This window comes from Perognathus longimembris, chromosome 13 (genome assembly GCF_023159225.1).
Source record: "Perognathus longimembris pacificus isolate PPM17 chromosome 13, ASM2315922v1, whole genome shotgun sequence".
Taxonomy (NCBI): Eukaryota; Metazoa; Chordata; class Mammalia; order Rodentia; family Heteromyidae; genus Perognathus; species Perognathus longimembris.
The window spans coordinates 16,960,053-16,981,097 of record NC_063173.1 but is presented as its reverse complement, the minus strand read 5'-3'; the positions used below and the strand labels follow the sequence as shown (position 1 = coordinate 16,981,097).

Here is a 21,045-nt window from a genome sequence, read left to right as displayed (position 1 = left end):
AGCACCACATATACAGAAAACGGCCAGAAGTGGCGCTGTGGCTCAAGTGGCAGAGTGCTAGCCTTGAGCAAAAAGAAGCCAGGGACAGTGCTCAGGCCCTGAGTCCAAGGCCCAGGACTGGCCAAAAAAAAACAACAAACAAAAAAACACCCCAGAAGTGAAGCTGTGACTCAAGTGGTGGAGTGCTAGCCTTGAGCCCACAAGCTCAGGAATAGTGCCCAGGCCCTGAGTTCAAGCCCCAGGATAGGCACATACATAAAATAAAACTAATTTGACTGGGGAGGCTCAGGAATATCCCAGGCCTTGAGTCCCTGTCCTCAGGAGGATGGGATATGCTGCTTCACATACATTTTACCCTTGGAGCTGGTGGTCTAGCTGGCACATGGATCTCAACACAGAACTAGTGAAGAAGGGAATGGATGTGGGTGAGACTACAAATATCCCTACATAGTTTTCTGGTATTCTCCAAGGGCAGTGTAAACTTCAGGGGCCTCAAATAGCAGCCTCCTCTCCTGAATGTTCCAATAGTCACACCATCTAGACTTCCGTTCCCTTGCTCACCAGTGTCCCCTCTGTACACTTCTGGGGTCCGCTCCATCTCTGATCCTCAGTAGAGTCCTCTCTCTGTTGTGAACATGTCCAGTCCCTTTGGTTCTCTATTTTAAGGTAGGGTAAACTCTTAGAGTCTCTAGGTTCCGCAGGGGCTCCCTCCACCCCAGCTTAGTGGCCACACAGGGCGGATAACACACAGCAGATAACAGCCCTGAGTCTCTGTGGACCTCCTGACACATCTCAACACCTCCTCAGGCAGCCTGAGCTTCGGAAACTGAAGGTACATTGATTGGCCTTTCCCTCCTTCTTCCTCTCTCCAGAAAGGAAGGAAGAGACTATGTTCAGCCTCCTGCCACCCCTCTGCACGGCCGAGCGCCTGCATAATCCCCGTGTTCCCTGCTGCTTAGCAGCCGTGGCAACCTGCCTGGCACCCTGCTTAGCAACCAGGAATCTGTTGGGTTGAGGCCCTGAGCCCTGACCGTTGGAAGGGTCGGAGGCTGAGGAGGAGGTCAAGCTGAGGGTGTGGGTAAGTCCTAGGGGGTCAGGTCTGTAGACTTGAGTGGGGGCAACCCCAAACAGGACTCTGGTGGGCTAGCACAGCTGAGTGTCATGTTGGGTTGTGGGTGGCAGCTGTCACCTGTGAACAAGTCGGTGGAGGGAATGGCCCTGGATCTCAGTGGAGTCTGGGGCCAGAGTTAGTCCCGTAGATGGACTGGGTTGGGAGTGGGGTCTGAAGCATGGGTTAGGGTTTGTGGAGAGAAGAATGGGCTTGCTTCCAGGAGTCCCTGCTGCTGGGGAGGAGGAAAAGCCTAATGACTACTGTCCTACGTATCCACCAGGTGTCTTGTGTGCTATCTCCTAAGCAGTAACTTTGGGGGCTTTAGAAGTTACATGAGCACACAGCCTGAGAAGGACTTAAAGCAGGGTTTCTCTGAAAACCACAGCTTCTGCTCTGCTACTTCCTGACCTAAGGTCTCTGAGGCAGATGATCCAAAGAGGAAACTCTGGGTGTCTGTGGGGATGACAGGCCTGGGCCCCGATGCAATGAACCCAGAGCGGAGCCCGCCCGCCTAGGCGCCCTCTGCTGGACCATAGGCTGCCGCTCTGATAATGGCCGTGCTTTTCCAGGTGGTTTCTCCTAAGGCCATGCAACCCTCCGCTGAGGCTGGGCTGCCTTTGCCCACATACTGCAGTGTGGCCAGGACGCTGAAGGCCACTCCGCCCTGGGACCTCTCCTTCAGCTGCCCCTTGGCCCTGCGAGCGCCCTGCCTCCCCAGGCACTACACGCTCACAAGGTACACGCTCACCAGCCTCTGCCCCCCCTTTCCCATTTTCCTGTGTTCCTGCTTCTAAATGTGCTCCGTGAGCGAGCTGACTTGCTTCCTGGGAAGGCCGAAGGGTCTCTACTGTTTGGGTTATAATTTAAGTGGGGGGTTAAGTCTGTTAGCACAGATTATACCATACCCCCAGGCGATGGGGCTTTTGTCCCACTTGTATGCAGGCGATTTGTGGCTGGCATGGCTGGCCTGTGTGAGAGAAGGCAGGCAGGGATGAGCAGTCAGGCAGTTTCTAGCTCATTTTGGCATCCACTATGAGGCACGCTGTAGTACACAGGAGAAATCAGGCTTTCTCCAACTCTCAGCTAAGGTGGGGCATTTATTCCATATGAACTTCAGTGGTCATCAAGCTGGGAGGTTGTAGAGAGAAGAATGGCTTCCCCTCAGGAATCCCTGACACTGTAGGGGGCGAGGGACACACCCATAGACTGAGCTGCGCATGTGCCAGGTGCTTTCCAGCTCTTCGCGGCTAAGTGGTAACCGACGCGCAGAGGCTAAGTGAGCTCACAGCCATCAGCGTCCTGACCCGAAGCCGAAATGGCAGCTGAGGATTTTCAACTGCCCACAATTTTCCCGACTAGTATTCTCAGTCAGCCGTCTAAAATATGACTAGAGGAGGGGAAGGGACCTCAGCCTGCAGCACACAGGAATTGTGTTGAGTTCCTGGGATCAGGTCCATGCTACTATTTTATTCAGTCTCCCCAAGGAAGGGAAATTCCACCTAAAACGATGGTCCTTAACTGCTCCTTTTATATAGGTGTTCCTGAGTGTGGCACTGAGGTTTGAACTCAGGGTTTTCGTGCTGAGTAGACAGTCTACCACTCTAGCCACACCTCCAGCCTCTTTCCTCGGGTTATTTTCCAGAGTGAGGCTCAGTTTCTAAGGCCTGGGCTAGACTAGATCATGATCCTTCTCTTTATGTGTCCTGATGTAGTTGGGCTTATAGACACCTGTGTCTACCTATTGGTTGGGATAGGGTCTTTCAGTCTGAGTTGGCCTCAAACTGTGATCCTCTTGACTTCTGCCTCCCTTGTAGCTGATGCAGTAGGTGTAAGCCACTAGCACCCACTTTGCTCCCTTGTTGTTGTTTTTGCCAGTCCTGGGGCTTGGACTCAGGGCCTGAGCACTGTCCCTGGCTTTTTGCTCTGCCACTTGAGTCACAGCGACACTTCTGGCCGTTTTCTGTATATGTGGTGCTGGGGAGTTGAACCCAGGGCTTCATGTATATGAGGCAAGCACTCTTGCCACTAGGCCATATTCCCAGCCCCCACTTTGCTCCCTTAATTCACCTATTGGACCATCCTGTTGAAGGCTAAGTTAAGCATCTTTGTACATGTTTGCTCACAAAATAATTTCTTCAAAAACCCAAACCCTCCATCTCCAGCTCTTCTAGCGGGAGCGGCCAGCAAGCCTTGTCCACGTGATTCCCCAGAAGGGGTGTCTCCGTGGCTTGCTCCACAAACCCTTAGCCAGCTCCTCTGCACTGCTGACCCTGCTCCAGCACTTCCTCCTCTGCCTCACAGCCCCAGGCTTGCCACTGAGTTCCTTTGGCACTTTCATCCACACTTCTATGCCGCACCCTGGAATCTCACCTACTGCCTGGGGACTCCTAGCCAAGCACCTTTTCTTGGTGTATTGTCCGATCTCAGAGCAAGCATTAATGAACTTAACTATATCAGAGCTAATTACATTTGGTTACCTTGAACCAAAACCCCCAGTGCAAAAAACAAACAAACAAAAAAACCAAACAACTGTCTACTTCCCTGTCGTCACTTTCAACTACGCCTGCAAGTTTACTCATCTCATGCCACATGGCTTTCTGTCAGTCATAAGCTTGTGTGTTCCTCACATGAACATCGTGCTACTCAGATGTAAGTATGGAACAAGTTGCTCCATGTCTCTAGGGCTTGTGTTTCCTCCGCTTAATTTCATGGTTTTTTTTTTTTTTGCTTTGTTTTGTTTTGTCAGCTATGGGGCTTCAACTCAGGGCCTGGGTGCTGTCCTTGAGCTTCTTTGTGCTCAAGGCTAGTGCTCTGCCACTTGAGCCTCAGTACCACTTCCAGTTTTTGAGTGGTCAATTGGAGATAAGAGTCTCATAGGGACTTTTCTGCCCAGGCTGGCTTCAAACCACAATCTTCAGATCTCAGCCTCCTGCATAGCTAGGATTACAGGCGTAAGCCACCAGCACCCAGCTAATTTTATGTTTGTATTTTTTTTCCCAGGAATGATTCTTATCACCCTGGTCTCCACGCTGCTGACTCGGCATGGCAGGGGCTCAGCCAGCCAGGAGAAGCTGGAGATGCTGCTGGAAACTGGGTCCTGGCAAGAAGGAACCCAGATGGCTTTTATTACCTGGCTCAGATAAAAGCCACTCCAGAGGTAAGCCCCCGGCTCCTAGCATCTCCCTGGAGTGCTCCTCTGGGTGGCCCTGTATTACCTGGTTTGTTGTGGGTGTGCAGCCAAAGGTCAAAACAGATCTTCCCCGGCCAGGTTGTAGAAGTGAGAACGGAGCATCACTGAGATGATTACTTTGCTAGGGCAGGATAACAAAGCGTTATAAATGGAATGGACAGAAACCTGTCTTTCTCTCTTTCTCTTTCTCTCTCTCTCTCTCTCTCTCTCTCTCTCTCTCTCTCTTATCTTAGTCCCTGTCCTAGGGCTTGAACCCAGGGCCTGGACACTATCCCTGAGCTTTATGCTCAAGGCTAGTGCTCTACCACTTGAGTCACAACTCGACTTCAGACTTCTTTTTTTTCTCTTCTTTCTCTCTCCCTCCTTCCCTCCTTCCCTCCCTCCCCCCTTCCTTCCTTACTTTTTTGGTGGTTAATTTGAGAAAAGAGAGACTTTCCTGCCCAGACTGGTTTCAAACCTTGATCCTCAGATCTCAGCACTTTTCAGAGTCAGATTATGTGAATGTGGATCAGCAGTAGGAAGATGAATTCTCAAGAATTACAGCTAGGTGTGACGGTACATATCTGTAAACATGGCTACTTAGGAAGCAGAGATAGGAGGATCACAGTTCTAGGCTAGTCTAGGCAAAAGCATGGATTCTGAAACACATTAAGAACAAAAGAACTGAGATGTGGCTTGGATGATAAGAGCTTGAGGCCCTGAGTTCAATCTCCAGTAACTCCAAAAAAAGAAAAAAAAAAAAAAGAAGAAGCTTTTTTTTTTTCAGCTCAAAAATTTGGTAGGAGGAAAGAAAAATAGAAAAAGGAAGAGAATGGCAAGGAAAGGCAGAAAGAGATAAACCAGAGATGGAGGTGGCAAGGAGTTAGAACCGCAACAGGCTGTTTATCTCTGCTTGAACGGGCTCTAAGCAGCATTCTCCACCTCCCAGCCTCTTCCCTTCTTTTCAGGGTCCTCTTCATAATGGAGACACAGAGCCTTGTTCTGGAGCATTGGTTCTGGCTAATACCAGACTGTATTCTGCTTTCCTTCCCACACACAGGTAGAGAGGCGAGGGGGCCTGGTTGTGAAATTTGAGGCTCCCCTTGCCACAGGCCCAAAGCTGCCAGCCCAGTGGCATAGTATAGTGTTAGAAGAAGATGTCATTCGGTTCTCACCATCTGTGGCATACTCACTGCAACCCGGGGACAAAGTGCTGGCTCCCTGGGGACCGGACCGACAGCAGTATGGCCCTGGCACTGTTCTCTCAGGCTTGGAGAGGAGAGGAGACTCACAGAGAGGTAAAGGAAACTGCTCTCACCAACCCATTCCCAAGAGCCAGGCTGGCGATTGGGCCACAGCTGTCAGATCTTAGAGCAATTGAAGAAAGAATTCTGGGCCTGGGCTTTTGACACAGTGGCACGTGGTTGATATGCATGAGGCCCTAGGCTTGATCTCCAGCGCTGTCAGAAAAAGGAAAAAAAAAAATGTACACACCTACTTACATCTTAATTCTGAGGCGGCAACAGATGCAGGGATTGTATCTTCAGGTTATAACATGAACATTTTTCCCCTCTCTTTTTTGGTGGTGCTGATGTTTGAACTCAAGGCTTTGATGCTTGCTTGGCAGGTGCCCTACCACGAAGCCATACTCCTAGCCCTAATTCTTTTCAAATCAGAGAAAATGACCTAAAACTACCATGTCTATATTGGCTAGCTGAACTGCAGTATGGCGGGGTTCTCCTGGGCTCGTACGAGAGCCCGTCCCTCACCACGCAAGCCCGCCTGGCCGTTTCTGTGATGCCAGGCAGCACAAGTGCCACTCACAGAATGACAGGAGCTTTCTATTGTGGCAGCTTTTTGGCTTCCCATGAAAAATGGGTCCCTCCGCCATGTTGTAGCCCGGAAGACAGGGAGGGGGAAGTGGTGGTCGGTGTGGCCCAGGTGGGAAAGATTCTTCCCACAGGCTCTCCCAGGAAGAGGGGGGCCTGTGAGAGCCAGGCAGGTAGAGGGATGGGGCTGAAGCTTTGGCTCTAGGGACAGGAGATCCCTCATCCTAAAAAGATATTATAACAAAATGTTTCCCTTTTCCATTCTATAGCACCAAAGGAAGAAGAAATCACCGTTTACTTCTGGAATGGCGTGACAGCTCAAGTGCCTCTAGCTGGGGTCAAGCGGGTGCCCCTCGCGGTCTGGAGGAGGGCTGTGGACAGGCTGCAGAAGCCTTGCATGCAGGAGCACCCCGAACCCCTCTGGCCCCCTTGCTGCTCCCTGCTGAGGCCGGTCCCTGGATGCCCCACCAAGGGGCCTCCTGCGGACCCTCCGTTTCTGTGCCCTTCATGCCACCCCCATGCCTGCTGCCAGCGGCTGTACCAGCGTTGCCTTTGCCGGTGCCCCCTGGCAGGCCCTACCTGGTGGCCTCTAACTAGGACGCCAGCGTTCACAGCTAGAGAAGTCCCAGACTCAGAACGGGAGCCCAAGGCACAGCTCCTGCCCCTAGAGGGTCCCAACGATGAGGCAAGAGCAGAGTACTCTCCCATGGCTGTCCCTTCCTTGTCCTCTTCTTCCGGGGAGGAAGAGGATTCTGAGAATAATCTGGAGACGGGCCTTCCCCAGAGACCCATGGTGGACAGAGCAGTCAACACTGACCCTGTCCTTCCCGTGAAGCCTGTGAGGCAGCGTGGCCCCTGCCCGCCCCCGTGGAGGTATTGGAGAAGAACTGGGCCTGAGCCACGTTCGGGGGAAGCCAGGTAAATCAAGGGCCTGGGCTATCTTCCAAGGCAAAGGCCACTGTCTCCCTTCCGTGTGGCCCTCAGGAATCGGACGCACCTGTGCTCTTTTGGGGCTCAGATGTGATAACTGAGAGCTGGCCATAAGAAAGGAGCAGCTGAGAAAAGTGACAGGCTTCCATGTAAGCTACGAACAAGACAGGAAGGATGGGCTGGCCTTTGAGCTCAGACAGGGCACTGCCACGCTCTGTGGATGCTCCCTCCTCCCCATCTTGAGAGCTTTGATTTTTCTCTAAAGGGCACACGGAGTTAGCCAATTCAGTCTTGCAAAGCAGAGAACTGCTGCTCAAACAATGGCCAGCAGGCTGCGCTCTGCAGATGGACCTCTACGTGGGTTGGCGTGGGGAGACCAGGCCCTGCCTGCAGGGACTGTGCTGCACCGCGCTGGCAGCCATCCTCACGCTTCTCTACATGGAGCAGAGGACCATGGGACAAACGTGCCTTGGTGGGTTCTGCAAGTAGCCTGTGTGGACCGTGCTCTCCTCCTGGCTCTCAGGAAACAGCCTTTTTCAAGTATCTGCTGCCAAGCTTATCAGTGGGGCTCAGAAAGAGAAGACTCCGAGGTCAGATGGCAGAGGAGTATGAAGAAGGTGTCGGAATAAAGCCCAGCCTTGGGGCCCCGTCACTGGTTTAGGTTCAGAGAAAGGACATCTGGGGAAGCATGACGTGAGTGCTGAGACCACCATGGCTAGGGGTGGAAGACAGTGTCTTCCCTGGGAATCACTAAGTCACAGTCACACAAACCCATTGCATGGGGTTTTGGGGGGGGTGGGGTGGGGGAGGGTGGTGCATGAGCACACACGTGCCATTATTTGGGCTTAAACTCTGGCCCTCATCCTCTCCCTTGGCTTTTTCATTCAAGGTTGGCGCTCTGCCACTTGAGCCACTTCCGGCTTTTTGCAGATTAATCAGAGATAAGAGTCACACACTTTTTTTGCCCAGGCTAGCTTTGCACTATGATTCTCAGATCTCAGCCTCCTAAGTAGCTAAGATTACAGGTATGAGGCACCAGCCCCATTTCAGGTTCTTGTTTGGGACCGCTGCTCAACCAGGAGGTGTGCTAAGCCCATGATGACTTCACTTTTGTCCTGGGGATAAGGACTTATTGGTCTTCAGTTCCAGAAAATGGTGTACTTATTTCAAAAGTGGAACACTTGCTTGGGGGATTCCTCTGGGCTGCTGAGCTTTAGCATGCATTGGTATTTCATATGGGGGTTACAGGGTTTCCCCAGATTCCAAGATGAGGGATCTTTCCCCCACTAATGATAGGGAAATATTTAGAAGGACAAGAACCCATCTCTGCACAGCTGACCTCTTCCTGCCCCTCAATGAGAAAACTAAAAATATAAAGTGGAGGGGAAATTCCTGGGCTTCTGTGACATTGGTCCCTTGGATTTCACAATGGTAAGCCTTGGAAGCAGCTGCTTCTGAGAGCTGCCCTTCCAACTGGCGGTGATGTGTGCTACCCCCTCCATAGCTTCTGGTGCCTCATAGCACAGGCTGGAGAATGAGAAGCTGTACCTGTCCCCCAGAGGGGAGTTTGTGGGAGCCACTGAGACAGCACCAGAGCTGAGGGGACATGGGGTTAGACACGCCCCCAATACCGTGTCTGTGTCCCATGGCTACAACCTGCTCCATAGCAATTAAATCCAAACAACATTCTCCGTGGCCCTAAGCATACACTACTCATATTTAAATTGACTCACTCCAAAGTGAGTCAACTCTTCAAAAATAAGTTTTAATAATTGGCTACAAAGATCTACAGGATCTTCAGGTGAAGAATCTTGTTACACTCCAGCATAAGGTCAATTGCTAGGGATGACATCACCAGACATGTTCCCCAGCCTATGGGAACTATGCTAAAGATGGGGTGTGGAGCAAGGGGCCTTCCCTATCCCTTGTCACAGATGCAGTAACAAAGACAAAACGCAGTGTGAGGCAGGGCTGGAAACAATGGTAAATAACAGAGCGTTTCCTTTCTCTGGTCCAGGGAATGTGCTGTGTTGCTTCTCCAAAATATGATTGGGATTTGATCGGTACTAGATAGCAGTACCTGATAAGGGAGTACTTGGTGTCAATTCTCTCAAGTACTGAAGTTTGACTCTCCATCTTGAGTTCTTGCTCTTGTGAAACAAAAAGCTTGTGTGGGGGTCCTCTGCCCTCCATACTTTTCGTTCTATTCAGTATGTTCACTGATCCCGATAGCCCCCGGAAGGCCGGACTGTGGGCTGCCAGCCTTTATGATGCTGCCTTGTCTATGACCAAAACAGGATTCAAGCTGTAGGGTTTTTTCACCCCTTACTCGTACTGGACCTTGAGCTCAAGACTTCCTGCTTGCTTGGCATTCTTGCCCATAGATAGTGCTCTACCATTTCAGGCTCAACTTCCAGCTCATTTGGGGGCGGGAAGAGGGGCTGGTCATGGGGCTTGAACTCAGACCTGGGCACTTTCTCTGAGCTCCTTTTGCTCAAGTCTAGCGCTCTACCACTTGAGCCACAGCTCCACTTCTGGCTTTCTCTGAATGTTTTATTAGAGATAAGAGTCTCAGGTGGACTATAGTCACCGCATGTGCCTGGATAGGAAGCAAGATCCTATTTCAAAAATAACCAGCACAAGGGCTGGGAACATGGCCTAGTGGCAAGAGTGCTTGACTCATATATATGAAGCCCTGGGTTCAATTCCCCAGGACCACATTTATACAAAATGGCCAGAAGTGGTGCTGTGGCTCAAGTGGCAGAGTGCTAGCCTTGAGCAAAGAGAATCCAGGGACAGTGCTCAGGCCCTGAGTCCAAGACCCAGGACTGGCACAAATAAAAATAAAAATAAAGTAACCAGCACAAACAAGGGGTAGAGATATGGATTGGCAGTAGAGTATTTGTCCTATAAGCATTCAGCCCTGAGTTCAAACTTTAGAACCAACAACACAATTTGAAGTATTCCTTCGTTTTGTATTCTTTGAGACAGGGTAGCATAATGTAGTCCAGGCTGGCCACGAACTCATAATCCGCCTGCCTCAGCCTCTTAGTGCTGAGAGTGCCTGTTTACCACCACACGTTTATGTCCTTCCTTCGATTGCTCTCCTATCCCATAGAAGTCCTATTTCCTTTTATTTTTCTCTTTTCCTCAATTTCTTAAAACTTATTTTTCCATTAGCCTACTATCTCTTCTTTTGAAGGAGAAACTCCTTAAACATGGCAGCTGATCTCCTTTGCTTTACCGACTGGCTACTTGTGAAATACGCGATAACTTGTTCTCAACTCTAAATTGGAGTATCTGATAAATAACTCCACAAAACATAATGGTGAGAAATGGCAAACACAAACTTTCCTTTAAAAGAAAAATAGACAACAGCTGGGTCCCAGTGGCTCTCGCCTATAATTCTAGCTACTCAGGAGGCTGAAATCTGAGGATTATGGTTCAAAGCCAGCCTGAGCAGGAAAGTCCATGACATGCCTATCTCCAGAAGTGGAGCTGTGGCTCAAGTGGTAGAGCACTAGCTTTCCCAGGCCCTGAATTCAAGCCTCGGGACCAGCAGGGCGTGTGTGTGTGTGGACATACACAGACAGACAGGCAGACACAAACACACACACACACACACACACACACACACACACAAAACCAACCAGAGAACAATGCTAGGCATTCTCAGATACTTAAGAGATTGAATGATCATTGATTTAGTCATTTGTTATTGGGACTACAGTGGCATACTCACATAACTGATTTTGTGTTCAGGAACAAGATGTTCTAACATCTGAAAAGAAGAGAAGCACAAAAAGGAGAGAGTACTAACTGTGGTAGTGGGAGCTACACGAGCTAGTCCTGAAAGCAACTGTGTGAAGCCACGAGGAAGTTGAACATCGAAAGTAAGAGGGGGGAAGCATCAGAGGGATGAGATTTCCCCTTACACTAAAACCCCTGTAGAGCCAGGCAACACAGGATCTTCAGACTTACCCTTTGAGAATGGTAAGACCCTTTCCCAGAAAATTGTATATACCCACAGTTTTGCACACAATTTTAGAAAGCTGACCGAATCCATGAAGTTCACCATAGGCTGTGTGTGTGTGTGTGTGTGTGTGTGTGTGTGTGTGTGTGAAGATTCCCATTTAAAGGACCCACTGCTCTACATTGTGGGCACAGGTCTGTTTTATTTTATTTATTTATTTTTGCCAGTCCTGGGCCTTGAACTCAGGGCCTGAGCACTGTCCCTGGCTTCCTTTTGCTCAAGGCTAGCACTCTGCCACTTGAGTCACAGCGCCACTTCTGGCCATTTTCTATATGTGGTGCTTGGGAATTTAACCCAGGGCTTCATGTATACAAGGCAAGCACTCTTGCCACTAGGCCATATTCCCAGCCCACAGGTCTGTTTTATGAGGCCCTCTGTTCATGGGATTACTGTTCCTTGTAAGAATATTAATAACTGTTATTTAAAAAATTAATATAAAGTTGTTAGAATAAAGGATTATGTTTAATTATCTGGACTTGACTACTGTGAAATTTTTTGTTTGTTTGTTTTTTTGTTTTTTTTGCCAGTCCTGGGCCTTGGACTCAGGGCCTGAGCACTGTCCCTGGCTTCTTCCCGCTCAAGGCTAGCACTCTGCCACTTGAGCCACAGCGCCGCTTCTGGCCGTTTTCTGTATATGTGGTGCTGGGGAATCGAACCTAGGGCCTCGTGTATCCGAGGCAGGCACTCTTGCCGCTAGGCTATATCCCCAGCCCTACTGTGAAATTTATGTTCTAGCTAATTTGAGTTTTCTATAGGGTGAGGTTTGATAATTGGGCTGTTTCTGGACTTTCGGGTCATGGTTTTAGATATGTGATAATTCAGTTCTGAAGGTAAAAAAAGTCAGTTAAAGGGCTGGGAATATGGCCTAGTAGCAAGAGTGCTTGCCTTGTATAGATGAAGCCCTAAGTTCGATTCCTCAGCACCACATATATGGAAAACGGCCAGAAGTGGCGCTGTGGCTCAAGTGGCAGAGTGCTAGCCTTGAGCAAAAAGAAGCCAGGGACAGTGCTCAGGCCCTGAGTCCAAGCCCCAGGACTGGCAAAAACAAAAAACAAACCAACCAACCCCAAAATAGTCAGTTAAAATTACTCAGGATGGGCTGGGAACATGGCCTAGTGGCAAGAGAACTTGCCTCGTATACCTGAGGCCCTGGGTTTAATTCCTCAGCACCACATATACAGAAAACGGCCAGAAGTGGTGCTGTGGCTCAAGTGGTAGTGTGCTAGCCTTGAGCAAAAAGGAAGCCAGGGACAGTGCTCAGGCCCTAAGTTCAAGCCCCAGGACTGGCTAAATAAATAAATAAATACTCAGGATGCTCTCTCTTTTTTTTTTTTTTTCCCCCAGTCCTGGGCCTTGAACTCAGGGCCTGAGCACTGTCCCTGGCTTCCTTTTGCTCAAGGCTAGCACTCTGCCACTTGAGCCACAGCACCACTTCTGGCCGTTTTCTGTATATGTGGTGCTGGGGAATCGAACTCAGGGCCTCATGTATACAAGGCAAGCTCTCTCACCACTAGGCCATATCCCCAGCCCCTCAGGATGCTCTCTTTGAAAGAATATGTCCCAGCCATCCCTGGGACCATGTGGAGATAGCCATGGACAGAAGAAGGTTTACAAGGAGGTTTGTTAATGGGGCCATATCTCCCATGGGAGAGGTTGCAACATGGCGGCTGGCCTTTGCACCTTATCCAGGTGGTAGCTTAATTATATAGCTCTGGGGCTAAAAGAGAAGTAGGTGAATAGGATTGGCCCATTATAGCTCTGGCAGGGAGTTTAGGTATGGGTGGATCTGGGGGATAATGGGAGGAGCTGAGGACTTGAGGTGGGGGAAATGCACAGGGCCTGAGCACTGTCCCTGGCTTCTTTTTGCTCAAGGCTAGCACCCTACCACTTGAGCCACAGCGCCACTCCAGCTTTTTCTATATATGTGGTGCTGAGGAATCGAACCCCGGGCTTCATTTACCACTTTAGCACTTTACCATTAGGCCATATTCCCAGCCCCACAACAAAAATTGTTTTGTCTTATGTTGGGATTTTTCCTGAGGAAAGAGTTGCTCAATTCAAAGTGAGTTAACTTGGAGGTACTATTGGTGCAACAGCTTTAACAAAGTTTGGGACACGTGAGTGATTTGTTAAAAATGATTGATTTCCACCCCCCTTTCCCAATTCCAAGAATTAAACACAGGTCTTTGGATTGGCTAGGCAAGTGTTTTACCGCAATGGCCCTTTTGTTCTTGGGATCTCACTAACTGCCTTGCTTAGCCCTTGAGCCATGATCCTCCTGTTTCTCAGCCCCAGAGTAACAGATTATAGGTTTATGGCACTCTACCCAGCTAAAACAAATGATTTTTCAAGATTACAGCCAGAATGACACACCCAGCATTTTTTTATTATAGCAAGTTAAATGATTATAATGGTAAATACTTGAGGAGGCATTACAAAAAGAGGTTGACAAGGCCTTCGGTGGAGGGAGGTAGAGCACAGGTCACGTGACAGTCAATAAGCAGCAGCATCTTTACCCCATTAAGACCTCCCAGCAGATGAGCAGGAGAGGCCCAGAAGCTGGCAGCACGGTGACGTGGCCAGCTTTGGGCCCATGTGTCTATAGCTTCTCCAATCTTTCAGAGAGCCTAAACAGGAGGGTCACTGTGTTTTCCATTTTTAAGTACTAGTAAATATGAATTGTTTTCAAATTTCTCCTTTTATTATCATAATTAACCTCTACTTAGGAAGCCAGCAGTAAAAATTCTTCAGACAGCATGATCACATTATTGCTTTCAGGCAAATGCGGATGGGGGACTTGTCTACATTCAGGTTAAAATGGGCACTAAAACAGACTCCAGGTCCCAGCAAGTCCGATCCTCTACAGTCAGTACTAAAAGCAGGCCTAATGTGTCATCATGATGAGAATCGTATGGTGGACTATTCTTGCTTTGTGAAAAACAAGGATGTGATGGCAGCATCACACAGGGAAGACCAAGTCCACACTTTGTCCTGAATCAACTGCTACCACATGAGTCATCTTGGTTAAGGCACTGGAGCCCACAGTAACAGAATAGATCCCTGGATATACTTCTATGTAGAGGTCCTTAGAGACGTCCTCAGCCTGGAAAAAGAGGATACCACAGTTTAGACACTTCATATCTCAGTGCCATCATGGCACCTCTACCAGGCCTCTCATACATGCCAGAGGTAAGAGAGAATGCAGTTCTAAGCTGGGCATTGGTGTCTCACACCTGTAATCTTAGCTACTGAGGAGGCTGAGATCTGAGGATCTCAGTTCAAAGCCAGCCTGGGCAGGAAAGTCTGTGAGACTCTAATTTCCAATTAACCACAAGAAAATGGAAGGCGTTGTGGCTGAAGTGGTAGAGTGCTAGCCTTGAGTGGAAGAGCTCAGGGACAGTGTCCAGGCCCAGAGTTCAAGCCCCATGACTGACCAAAAAAAAAAAAAAAAGAATGCAGTTCTAATGAGGGAGATGGACCCTGTTTTCAAGGCTCTGGTTGGTCATATAATAGCAGCTGTCATTGATGTAAAAAAAAAAAAAAGCCTTTATGCTTGATGACTTATGTCAAAAGCTGTGAAAATACTTTGTAAATGCTCAAGTGTTAATATGAGGTATTAATAAAAATAATACTAATTGGAGTAAAGGGAGGAAACTGCTTGTTTAGAGGATCAGATGTAAGACAGTAGCACTTGTGAGCAGACATTAGAGCCAATGGTAGTGTCCCTTAGAATGATAAGAACTACTCTTTATTAGTGCTTTGCTAGGTAAATTCATTTTCAGAAAGATGAAGCACTTTCTCCTAAAGCTAAGAACATACAAGTGGGCAGTCTGGTAGCTGGCAAAAGCCATTCTTTGGAGGAAGCTGGAGATAATTGAAAGATTTGTGTTTAGAACTGAAGTGAGCACAAACCATCCTCTAAGGCTATACTTTCCTATGGCTGGGAACCAAGGTCATAGCAAGAACACAGTCAGAGGATGGGTCTCAGTTCAAATGGTTAAAGGGCAAAGTTATAAATTAGGAAAAAGCTATTAAGAGCCAAAGTGACAGCTGAATGCCTCTACACGCTTGCTCTCTCAACGCTCAGAAGGAGCCACAGGCAGAAGCTGTCACTTCTAACACTACACATGGGACGAAATGAGGACCGCTGGCCAGCAAACTCCATGAGTGGAGTAAGTGCTAACACCGGAACTTTTGTGAAATTCCCTCTCTACTTGGTCTTCCAGATTTAAAGCCATTCTTTTTCAAAAGCTGCTTTATGTTTTACACTTTCATGCCCAGCTTTTGCAAAATTATTAACACTTAACTGATATGAATGTATATCAGAATATCACACTATTGGTGGACAACGGAAAGCCAAGGATACTCCATTAAGATGATGTGTTGAACAAACATCTATGACTCCAATACTATGGGACATCATGAAGATTAGCGTAAATTTAGTGGCATCTAAGCCTACTAAAAACTACCAAAGCCTGGCACCTTTTATTACCCTGTATATAAACAAAAGTAAGGAATTTATTGCTGAAGTTCCTTTCCTCAAAATACCAGTCCTTCCAAGTTCTGAAAATCCTCTGGGCTCATGAACTAATGAATACTTTAACCTAAAGGTGAAAACCTCATAACTTTTTTTTTTTTTTTTTTTACAAATAACATTTGTGGAAAATGGGAACAAATAACCTCCAAATGCTTTGGAATCTGATACCTCACCAAATATATATGTTTCAGAATTTCAGCAATGGTTGCATTTTACAAGCAGAAGGGTCAGGCCCTCCTGCTGCTTGAACAGATGGTGGAATTCTAGCAGGACCCACTGCCAGCCCAGCTGAGCTACAGGAACAGAAATGTGAATACTTCACATTCTTTCCAACCACAACTATGAGTTCAGGCCCAGAGAGCATCCCTAAGCTTCAAGTGAAGGAAGGATACCAAGAAAACAACTTTACACTGAACTGAAATGTACTCTTCCCCTCATGTGTAAGAACATCCCAATTGAAAAGCACTGCAGATCTAGTGAAGGGAGCTCTGTAGTCAGCAGGTCACCTGAGTCACGGGATGACAACGGTGGGAAAGCCCAGCACACTCCCGGGCTGCATTCACCAGATGGGATGCCTCTGAAGCAAGCTCTGATGTTTGATGGATGCCTTCTGCATGGAGGGGTGGCTTTTCTCTGTCTTTTATCTAAGAGACAGGGTGAAGAGACAAGTAGAAATACTGATGAAGTAGGGCCCAAGCTTTGACTTTTGGAGTGCAAAGAATTTTTCTCCTATCTCATTAAAATGACTCTAAGTGCCCCCCCCCCCCTTTTCCTGGTCCTAGGGCGTGAACTCTGGGCCTGGGGGCTGTCCTTAAGCTTTTGTGCTCAAGGTTAGTGCTCTGCCACTTGAACCACAGCTCCACTTCTGCCTTTTCTTGTAGTTTAGTAGAGATAGGAGTCTCACGGACTTTCCTGCCCAGGCTGGCTTTGAACCATGACCCTCAGATCTCAGCCTCCTGACTAGTTAGGATCACAGCTATGAGACATCGGTGCCTGGCTTTCTAAGTTTTTTAAAGCTGTCATCTAAGTTATCAAGGCTCTTTTTGGTAAATTTAGAGGCATTTTAAGTCATGTGTCCCATGATTACTACTTATTCTTACACAGGCTTTGGAGTCAGACGACCTGAGTTTAAATCCTATTTCCTGCTACCTACCAAGAGGGATTGCTTAACTTCTCTGAGCCTTGGTTTTCTAAACAGGAATTGGGTTACTGGCTTTTAGGAAAGATTTAAAGTGAGAAAGTGATGACTTTTAAGAGTCTCTCAGAAAATAAAATAATCTTCTCCTAGGAGTGGGGGAACTAGAAAGGACTGTACTGACTGACAGGGCCAATTTTCTTACCCCTGGAGGTCAGGCATAATGAAGTATGGAGTGATCAGGCCAGGCCTGGAAAGGGATCCCAGGACACAGGTTTCAGGAGCATGCGCGCGCACACACACACACACACACACACACACACACACACACACACACACACGTTTCAAACACAGGATCTCAATCTTGAGAGACTGCAGGCCCAGTACAGGGCAAGTGAAGATACACACCTGACCATGGTGTAAATCTGTGCACAGTTGTATCTCTGACGTCCCTCTGTGGTAACGAAAGACATGGGTTGCCCCTCCTTCCTCTGGCTTAGATGAAGAATATTTCTAGAAAAGTAATGTGGAAGACAGTAGAGTAACAAGATATTCTGGTCACATTTTCAAAATATCCTCTGACACTTGAGAAAGTGTGATTAAGGAGGGAGGCCAAAGAGCAAAGATAAATTACTTGTCCTTTTAACAGACCTCTGAAGTCAAAGAACAAGCCTTCATCTGTGGGAAGGGGACGTAAAAAACTGCCTTTGGCAAGGCTTTGCTGCCACCTGCTGCCTTTGTAGGGCAAGAACTCTGGCCAACTAAAGATGGGCAGGGCCCACGTTCTCTGCTAGATAAAACAATCTGTCCATCTTTACCCCAAAGTCAAGAACGCATACCCTTTTATTTCCTCCTGAGAAATTCTGATGAACAGTTTGATGTTTACTGTCCAAGTCTCAGATAAGGACATAAGGTACAAAAATACAGAAGGACAGGAAATATAAACCCAAGAGCTATCTATACAGGCCTTCCCCCCAGGGTTCCCAAGCAGGGGAGTAGAAGAGGGATCTCGCTGAAGAATAATCCAAAGGATCAGAAGATCAGTTATATTTTTCTTGTTTTTTTCCTCTCTGTCCCAAGTTAACCTTGGGATTTACCCTGAGTATGACTAATGAGGAAAGCATCAAAAGCCTGCTTGTTTTTGAATGTTTGTAGGACTAAGGCATGCGCGTCTAGAAGGATGAGAAGCCAGAGAATGCACCCAGGACATAGATTTTATTATACATTTTACAGACTGGTTCAAAATAGTGGAAGCAAACTCAGAATTCTGTTCTACAGCTTTAGAAAGCCAATGGGTTCTGAGGCTCCATTTCATAACAGACTTAAATTGATGCATGACTGTAAACCAACTCTAACAACACCAATTTTGCTAAACCTCAAACCAAAGACAAATATTATTCCTTTTACTAAACCATGAACCAAGTGGGTAAGTTAATCACTTTACAGTAGAGCTAAAGTCACAGATTTTTCTACAACAACGTTGGTACAAATAAAAACAAAAATATACTCCAAGCCATTTCTCACTGGTTGGAATCATAGGGATTTTTTATAAAAGATGGGAAAAGGTTAGAATTTTTTGAGGTCTTGGCATATGAAACTGAAAAGCAGGGCAAAAACAGAGCTCTTTTCCTCTTCCCATATAAGACAGTATCCTGACAGCCAAAATGGTCTCACAAAATATCAAATCTGGTGTGAGACCAAGAGGGAGCTTACCTTCCATTGAAGCAAAGTGTTTTCCTACAATGTTGGTTAGCCTTGATCAACCTTCCCTCAGGGTACTTAAAGATGTTAAGGGTATAAATTTCAGGAGAGGAACTTCAAAACCTCTGTGCACCTATCAATGCATTTATGGTACTAAAAAGGAAGCAAATTTTATGCTGCTCTTTATTTTTCAGTAGAAACCAAAGAAACAGGCTATACATACTGGGACTTCAGAAATCTTAATTTTACAACACAAAGTTAAAATACATCATTAACCATTATGTCTTGCAGTGCATTCTCGGCTTCTCATTGTTCTGGTTACATGCCTTGGGTAAGACAGAGAGAATAACTGGGCCAAAGACATCTCAGCTAGGAAGTGGCAGAGAATAAGAATGGATTGCCAGGCAGTAGCTCCCACCAGTAAACCACACATCCCTGACCAGTGACCAGCCATCTGTCTCACATGACCATCTTCGTCACACCTACAACTGTTTATGGACCCACAGGGATATAAACACTATGTATTATCAGAACTTGAGACAAACAGAAGATCTATGTTAGATCTTTATTTCAACCTTTTGTTTTACTGTTTCAACTTTTGTTTCACTATTGCTTGAGTACTGAGGCTTAGTTCCAGTTTAGAGTGGTTCTAAAGTTTTTGTTTTGTTTTTTAGCCTAGTATTAACTGGGGAATTCATCAAATAAGTTATTTTCCCCCACTAGACTGAAAATGAGTGGAGAGACCTTCTTTGGCTTGTATACTGCTTGTGTCTTCAAAGATTGCAGGATTAGCAATTCACTGAATATTTGTTGGATGCATTCTAACTTGGTTTTACTACATACATGGTTTGACCACTTCTTACTATGCTCATGAAGGCAGAGGATGCAGGAGTAAGTCCATTCTCCCTAAATGGAGGTGATCAGAGGCAGAGCTTCTGGTTCACACCAACTTACCCCACACTGACTTGAAGCATAGTCCATGAATTCAGCCATTGTTCTGAAGGAAGTGCTAAGGGTTGGTTGCCTTTCTTCTCTCTAGTTGAATAAATGGCAAGGCACAGGTGAGATACAGGATTCCTTACTGGGGAATGACAGCATTTTGGAAAAAAGTCTTTATTTTTAAAAGGGTTTTTTAAAAATTATTTAAATGAACTGTTGTAAGGATCTTACTGGGAAAAGTTTTCAACTTAGTAAGACAGATGTGCCATTGATCCAGGATCTAAAATATAGGTTTGCTCAAATTTGTTTTGTATTTTAAGCAAACCAGGATCTAGTACTGTATTCTTCAGCTACCCAAACAAGAACCTGTCAAAAGTCAAGCGTTTCCCCTTCACCGTCTGATCCTTTCCATCTTTCCGCCAAGGGCAGCGTCCCCTCGGGGCTCCTGGCTCCCAGCAGGCCTCGCCGGGCCCTGGGTCCTCACCTCCCCGGGGAGAAGGCCGTGGGGACCGGGGGCTGGCCCCCGGGAAGAGCGCCCCGCGCTGCCTTCGGGGCGCTCCTGGGCAGGCCAGTCCACCGCCCTCCTCTTGGCCCGCTCCAGCACTTCCAGGCCCAGCCTGGCCGAGCGCTGCAGGGAACGTCGGTCCACCCCGTTCAGCACCGCCGCCGCCAAGCAGTTCTCCATGTCTGTCTCCCTGGGCAGGGCAAGGCACACACATAGGACACCCGAGGGTCAGCAGGGCCGCCGCGACCCGGCACAGCTCCGACCGGGAGTCTCCGCCAGGACCTGGCCGGACCCCACGGCCCGCCCGCCGCCCCCAACGCGCATTCCAGCCCGCGCCCCGCCCACCACTTCCGGCGGCTCCCCTCCCCCCCCACCTCCCGGGCAGGGAACCTCTCACTCGGCCAGCTCCGTTCCGCGCATGCGTCCAGTGCTCCCGGAGAAGGAGGCAGGGACTGGCGCTAAGGGCCATTGGCGGAAGGCGGGGGAGTGGGCGGAGTTTAGGGTCGAGCAGGCCATTGGCGGAAGGCGGAGGAGTGGGCGGGATTTAGGGTCTAGGCCACGCCTCCCGCGTACGATCCCCGCCCCTCGGCGTTTTTGGCGGCAAATTGCGGGGCGCTAGGGTTTGAGTTAAAGACCTCCCGTGCTGGGCCTGGTCCTTTGAAGTCTTACTAGCCGTCTAGTCTGGCTTGGTGAGCATGGTGTCAAGTTCGCTGGTTTCTTGCTGGGCTACAAACCTTGGGAGCCTCCAGGGCCTCTTTCTGCTGCCCACATTCTGGGAGTAACGCCACTCCTGAGACCCCTTTTGCTTGTGGAGGCGAGGAAGGACAGGCCGCCCCACTTTTGCCTGTGGAGGTGACGAAGGAAGGCCGCACAGTGCTGCTGCCGCGGTGGCCTTGGGAGAAGGGATTGCTGTCTGGTGAGCAGTGTGGCCGCGCAGGATCATGGAGACGACAGGGAGGCATGGGAGCGCGGACCTAAGCAGGAAGGCCCGTGTTCCAGGCCAACAGGGCAGGGATGCAGGAAGTGGTAGGGTCCCTGTTCACCCCCATCGCCTCTTCTAAAAAAAATGATCCCAAATTAAATCTTTGTATTTATTTTTTTAAGTATTTTTAAAAATTTTATTTATTTTGGGGGTGGGGAGATGGGTGCCAGTCCT

At 48.2% G+C, this 21,045-nt stretch overlaps 2 protein-coding genes across 3 annotated transcripts; one reads left to right on the top strand and one right to left on the bottom strand.

Annotated features, from left to right (window-relative positions):
- The first annotated feature begins 1,698 nt into the window (after positions 1–1,698).
- C13H11orf16 (chromosome 13 C11orf16 homolog) lies at positions 1,699–10,991 on the top strand. The gene is made up of 5 exons (XM_048360373.1): positions 1,699–1,847; positions 4,112–4,268; positions 5,341–5,578; positions 6,379–7,027; positions 10,802–10,991. Exons 1-5 carry the CDS (start codon positions 1,699–1,701, stop codon positions 10,815–10,817), a joined length of 1,209 nt encoding a protein of 402 aa, XP_048216330.1. The 3' UTR covers positions 10,818–10,991.
- Positions 10,992–13,437: 2,446 nt separating this feature from the next.
- Positions 13,438–20,212, bottom strand: Akip1 (A-kinase interacting protein 1). 2 transcript variants are annotated; one of them, XM_048360611.1, is made up of 5 exons: positions 19,869–20,212; positions 19,400–19,480; positions 17,153–17,257; positions 16,116–16,253; positions 13,438–14,175 (listed from the first exon to the last, which is right to left on the bottom strand). In XM_048360611.1, the coding sequence occupies exons 1-5, from the start codon at positions 20,067–20,069 to the stop codon at positions 14,032–14,034; spliced, it is 669 nt and encodes a 222-aa protein (XP_048216568.1). In that variant the 5' UTR covers positions 20,070–20,212; the 3' UTR covers positions 13,438–14,031. The 2 variants fall into 2 exon arrangements, with proteins under 2 accessions (XP_048216568.1, XP_048216569.1); XM_048360612.1 differs by lacking the exon at positions 16,116–16,253.
- Between the last annotated feature and the right edge of the window lie 833 nt (positions 20,213–21,045).

Excerpts from the sequence above, each read along its gene's own strand:
- C13H11orf16 (XM_048360373.1), top strand. The coding sequence starts at position 1,699 with ATGCAACCCTCCGCTGAGGCTGGGCTGCCTTTGCCCACATACTGCAGT. Across the intron at positions 1,848-4,111 it reads AGGCACTACACGCTCACAAG|GAATGATTCTTATCACCCTG; the intron begins GTACACGCTCAC and ends TTTTTTTCCCAG. Across the intron at positions 4,269-5,340 it reads AGATAAAAGCCACTCCAGAG|GTAGAGAGGCGAGGGGGCCT; the intron begins GTAAGCCCCCGG and ends TCCCACACACAG.
- Akip1 (XM_048360611.1), bottom strand. The coding sequence starts at position 20,069 with ATGGAGAACTGCTTGGCGGCGGCGGTGCTGAACGGGGTGGACCGACGT. Across the intron at positions 17,258-19,399 it reads ATGCTTCAAGTCAGTGTGGG|AAATATTCTTCATCTAAGCC; the intron begins GTAAGTTGGTGT and ends TTACTTTTCTAG. Across the intron at positions 16,254-17,152 it reads CAGATTTACACCATGGTCAG|ATAAAAGACAGAGAAAAGCC; the intron begins GTGTGTATCTTC and ends CCTGTCTCTTAG.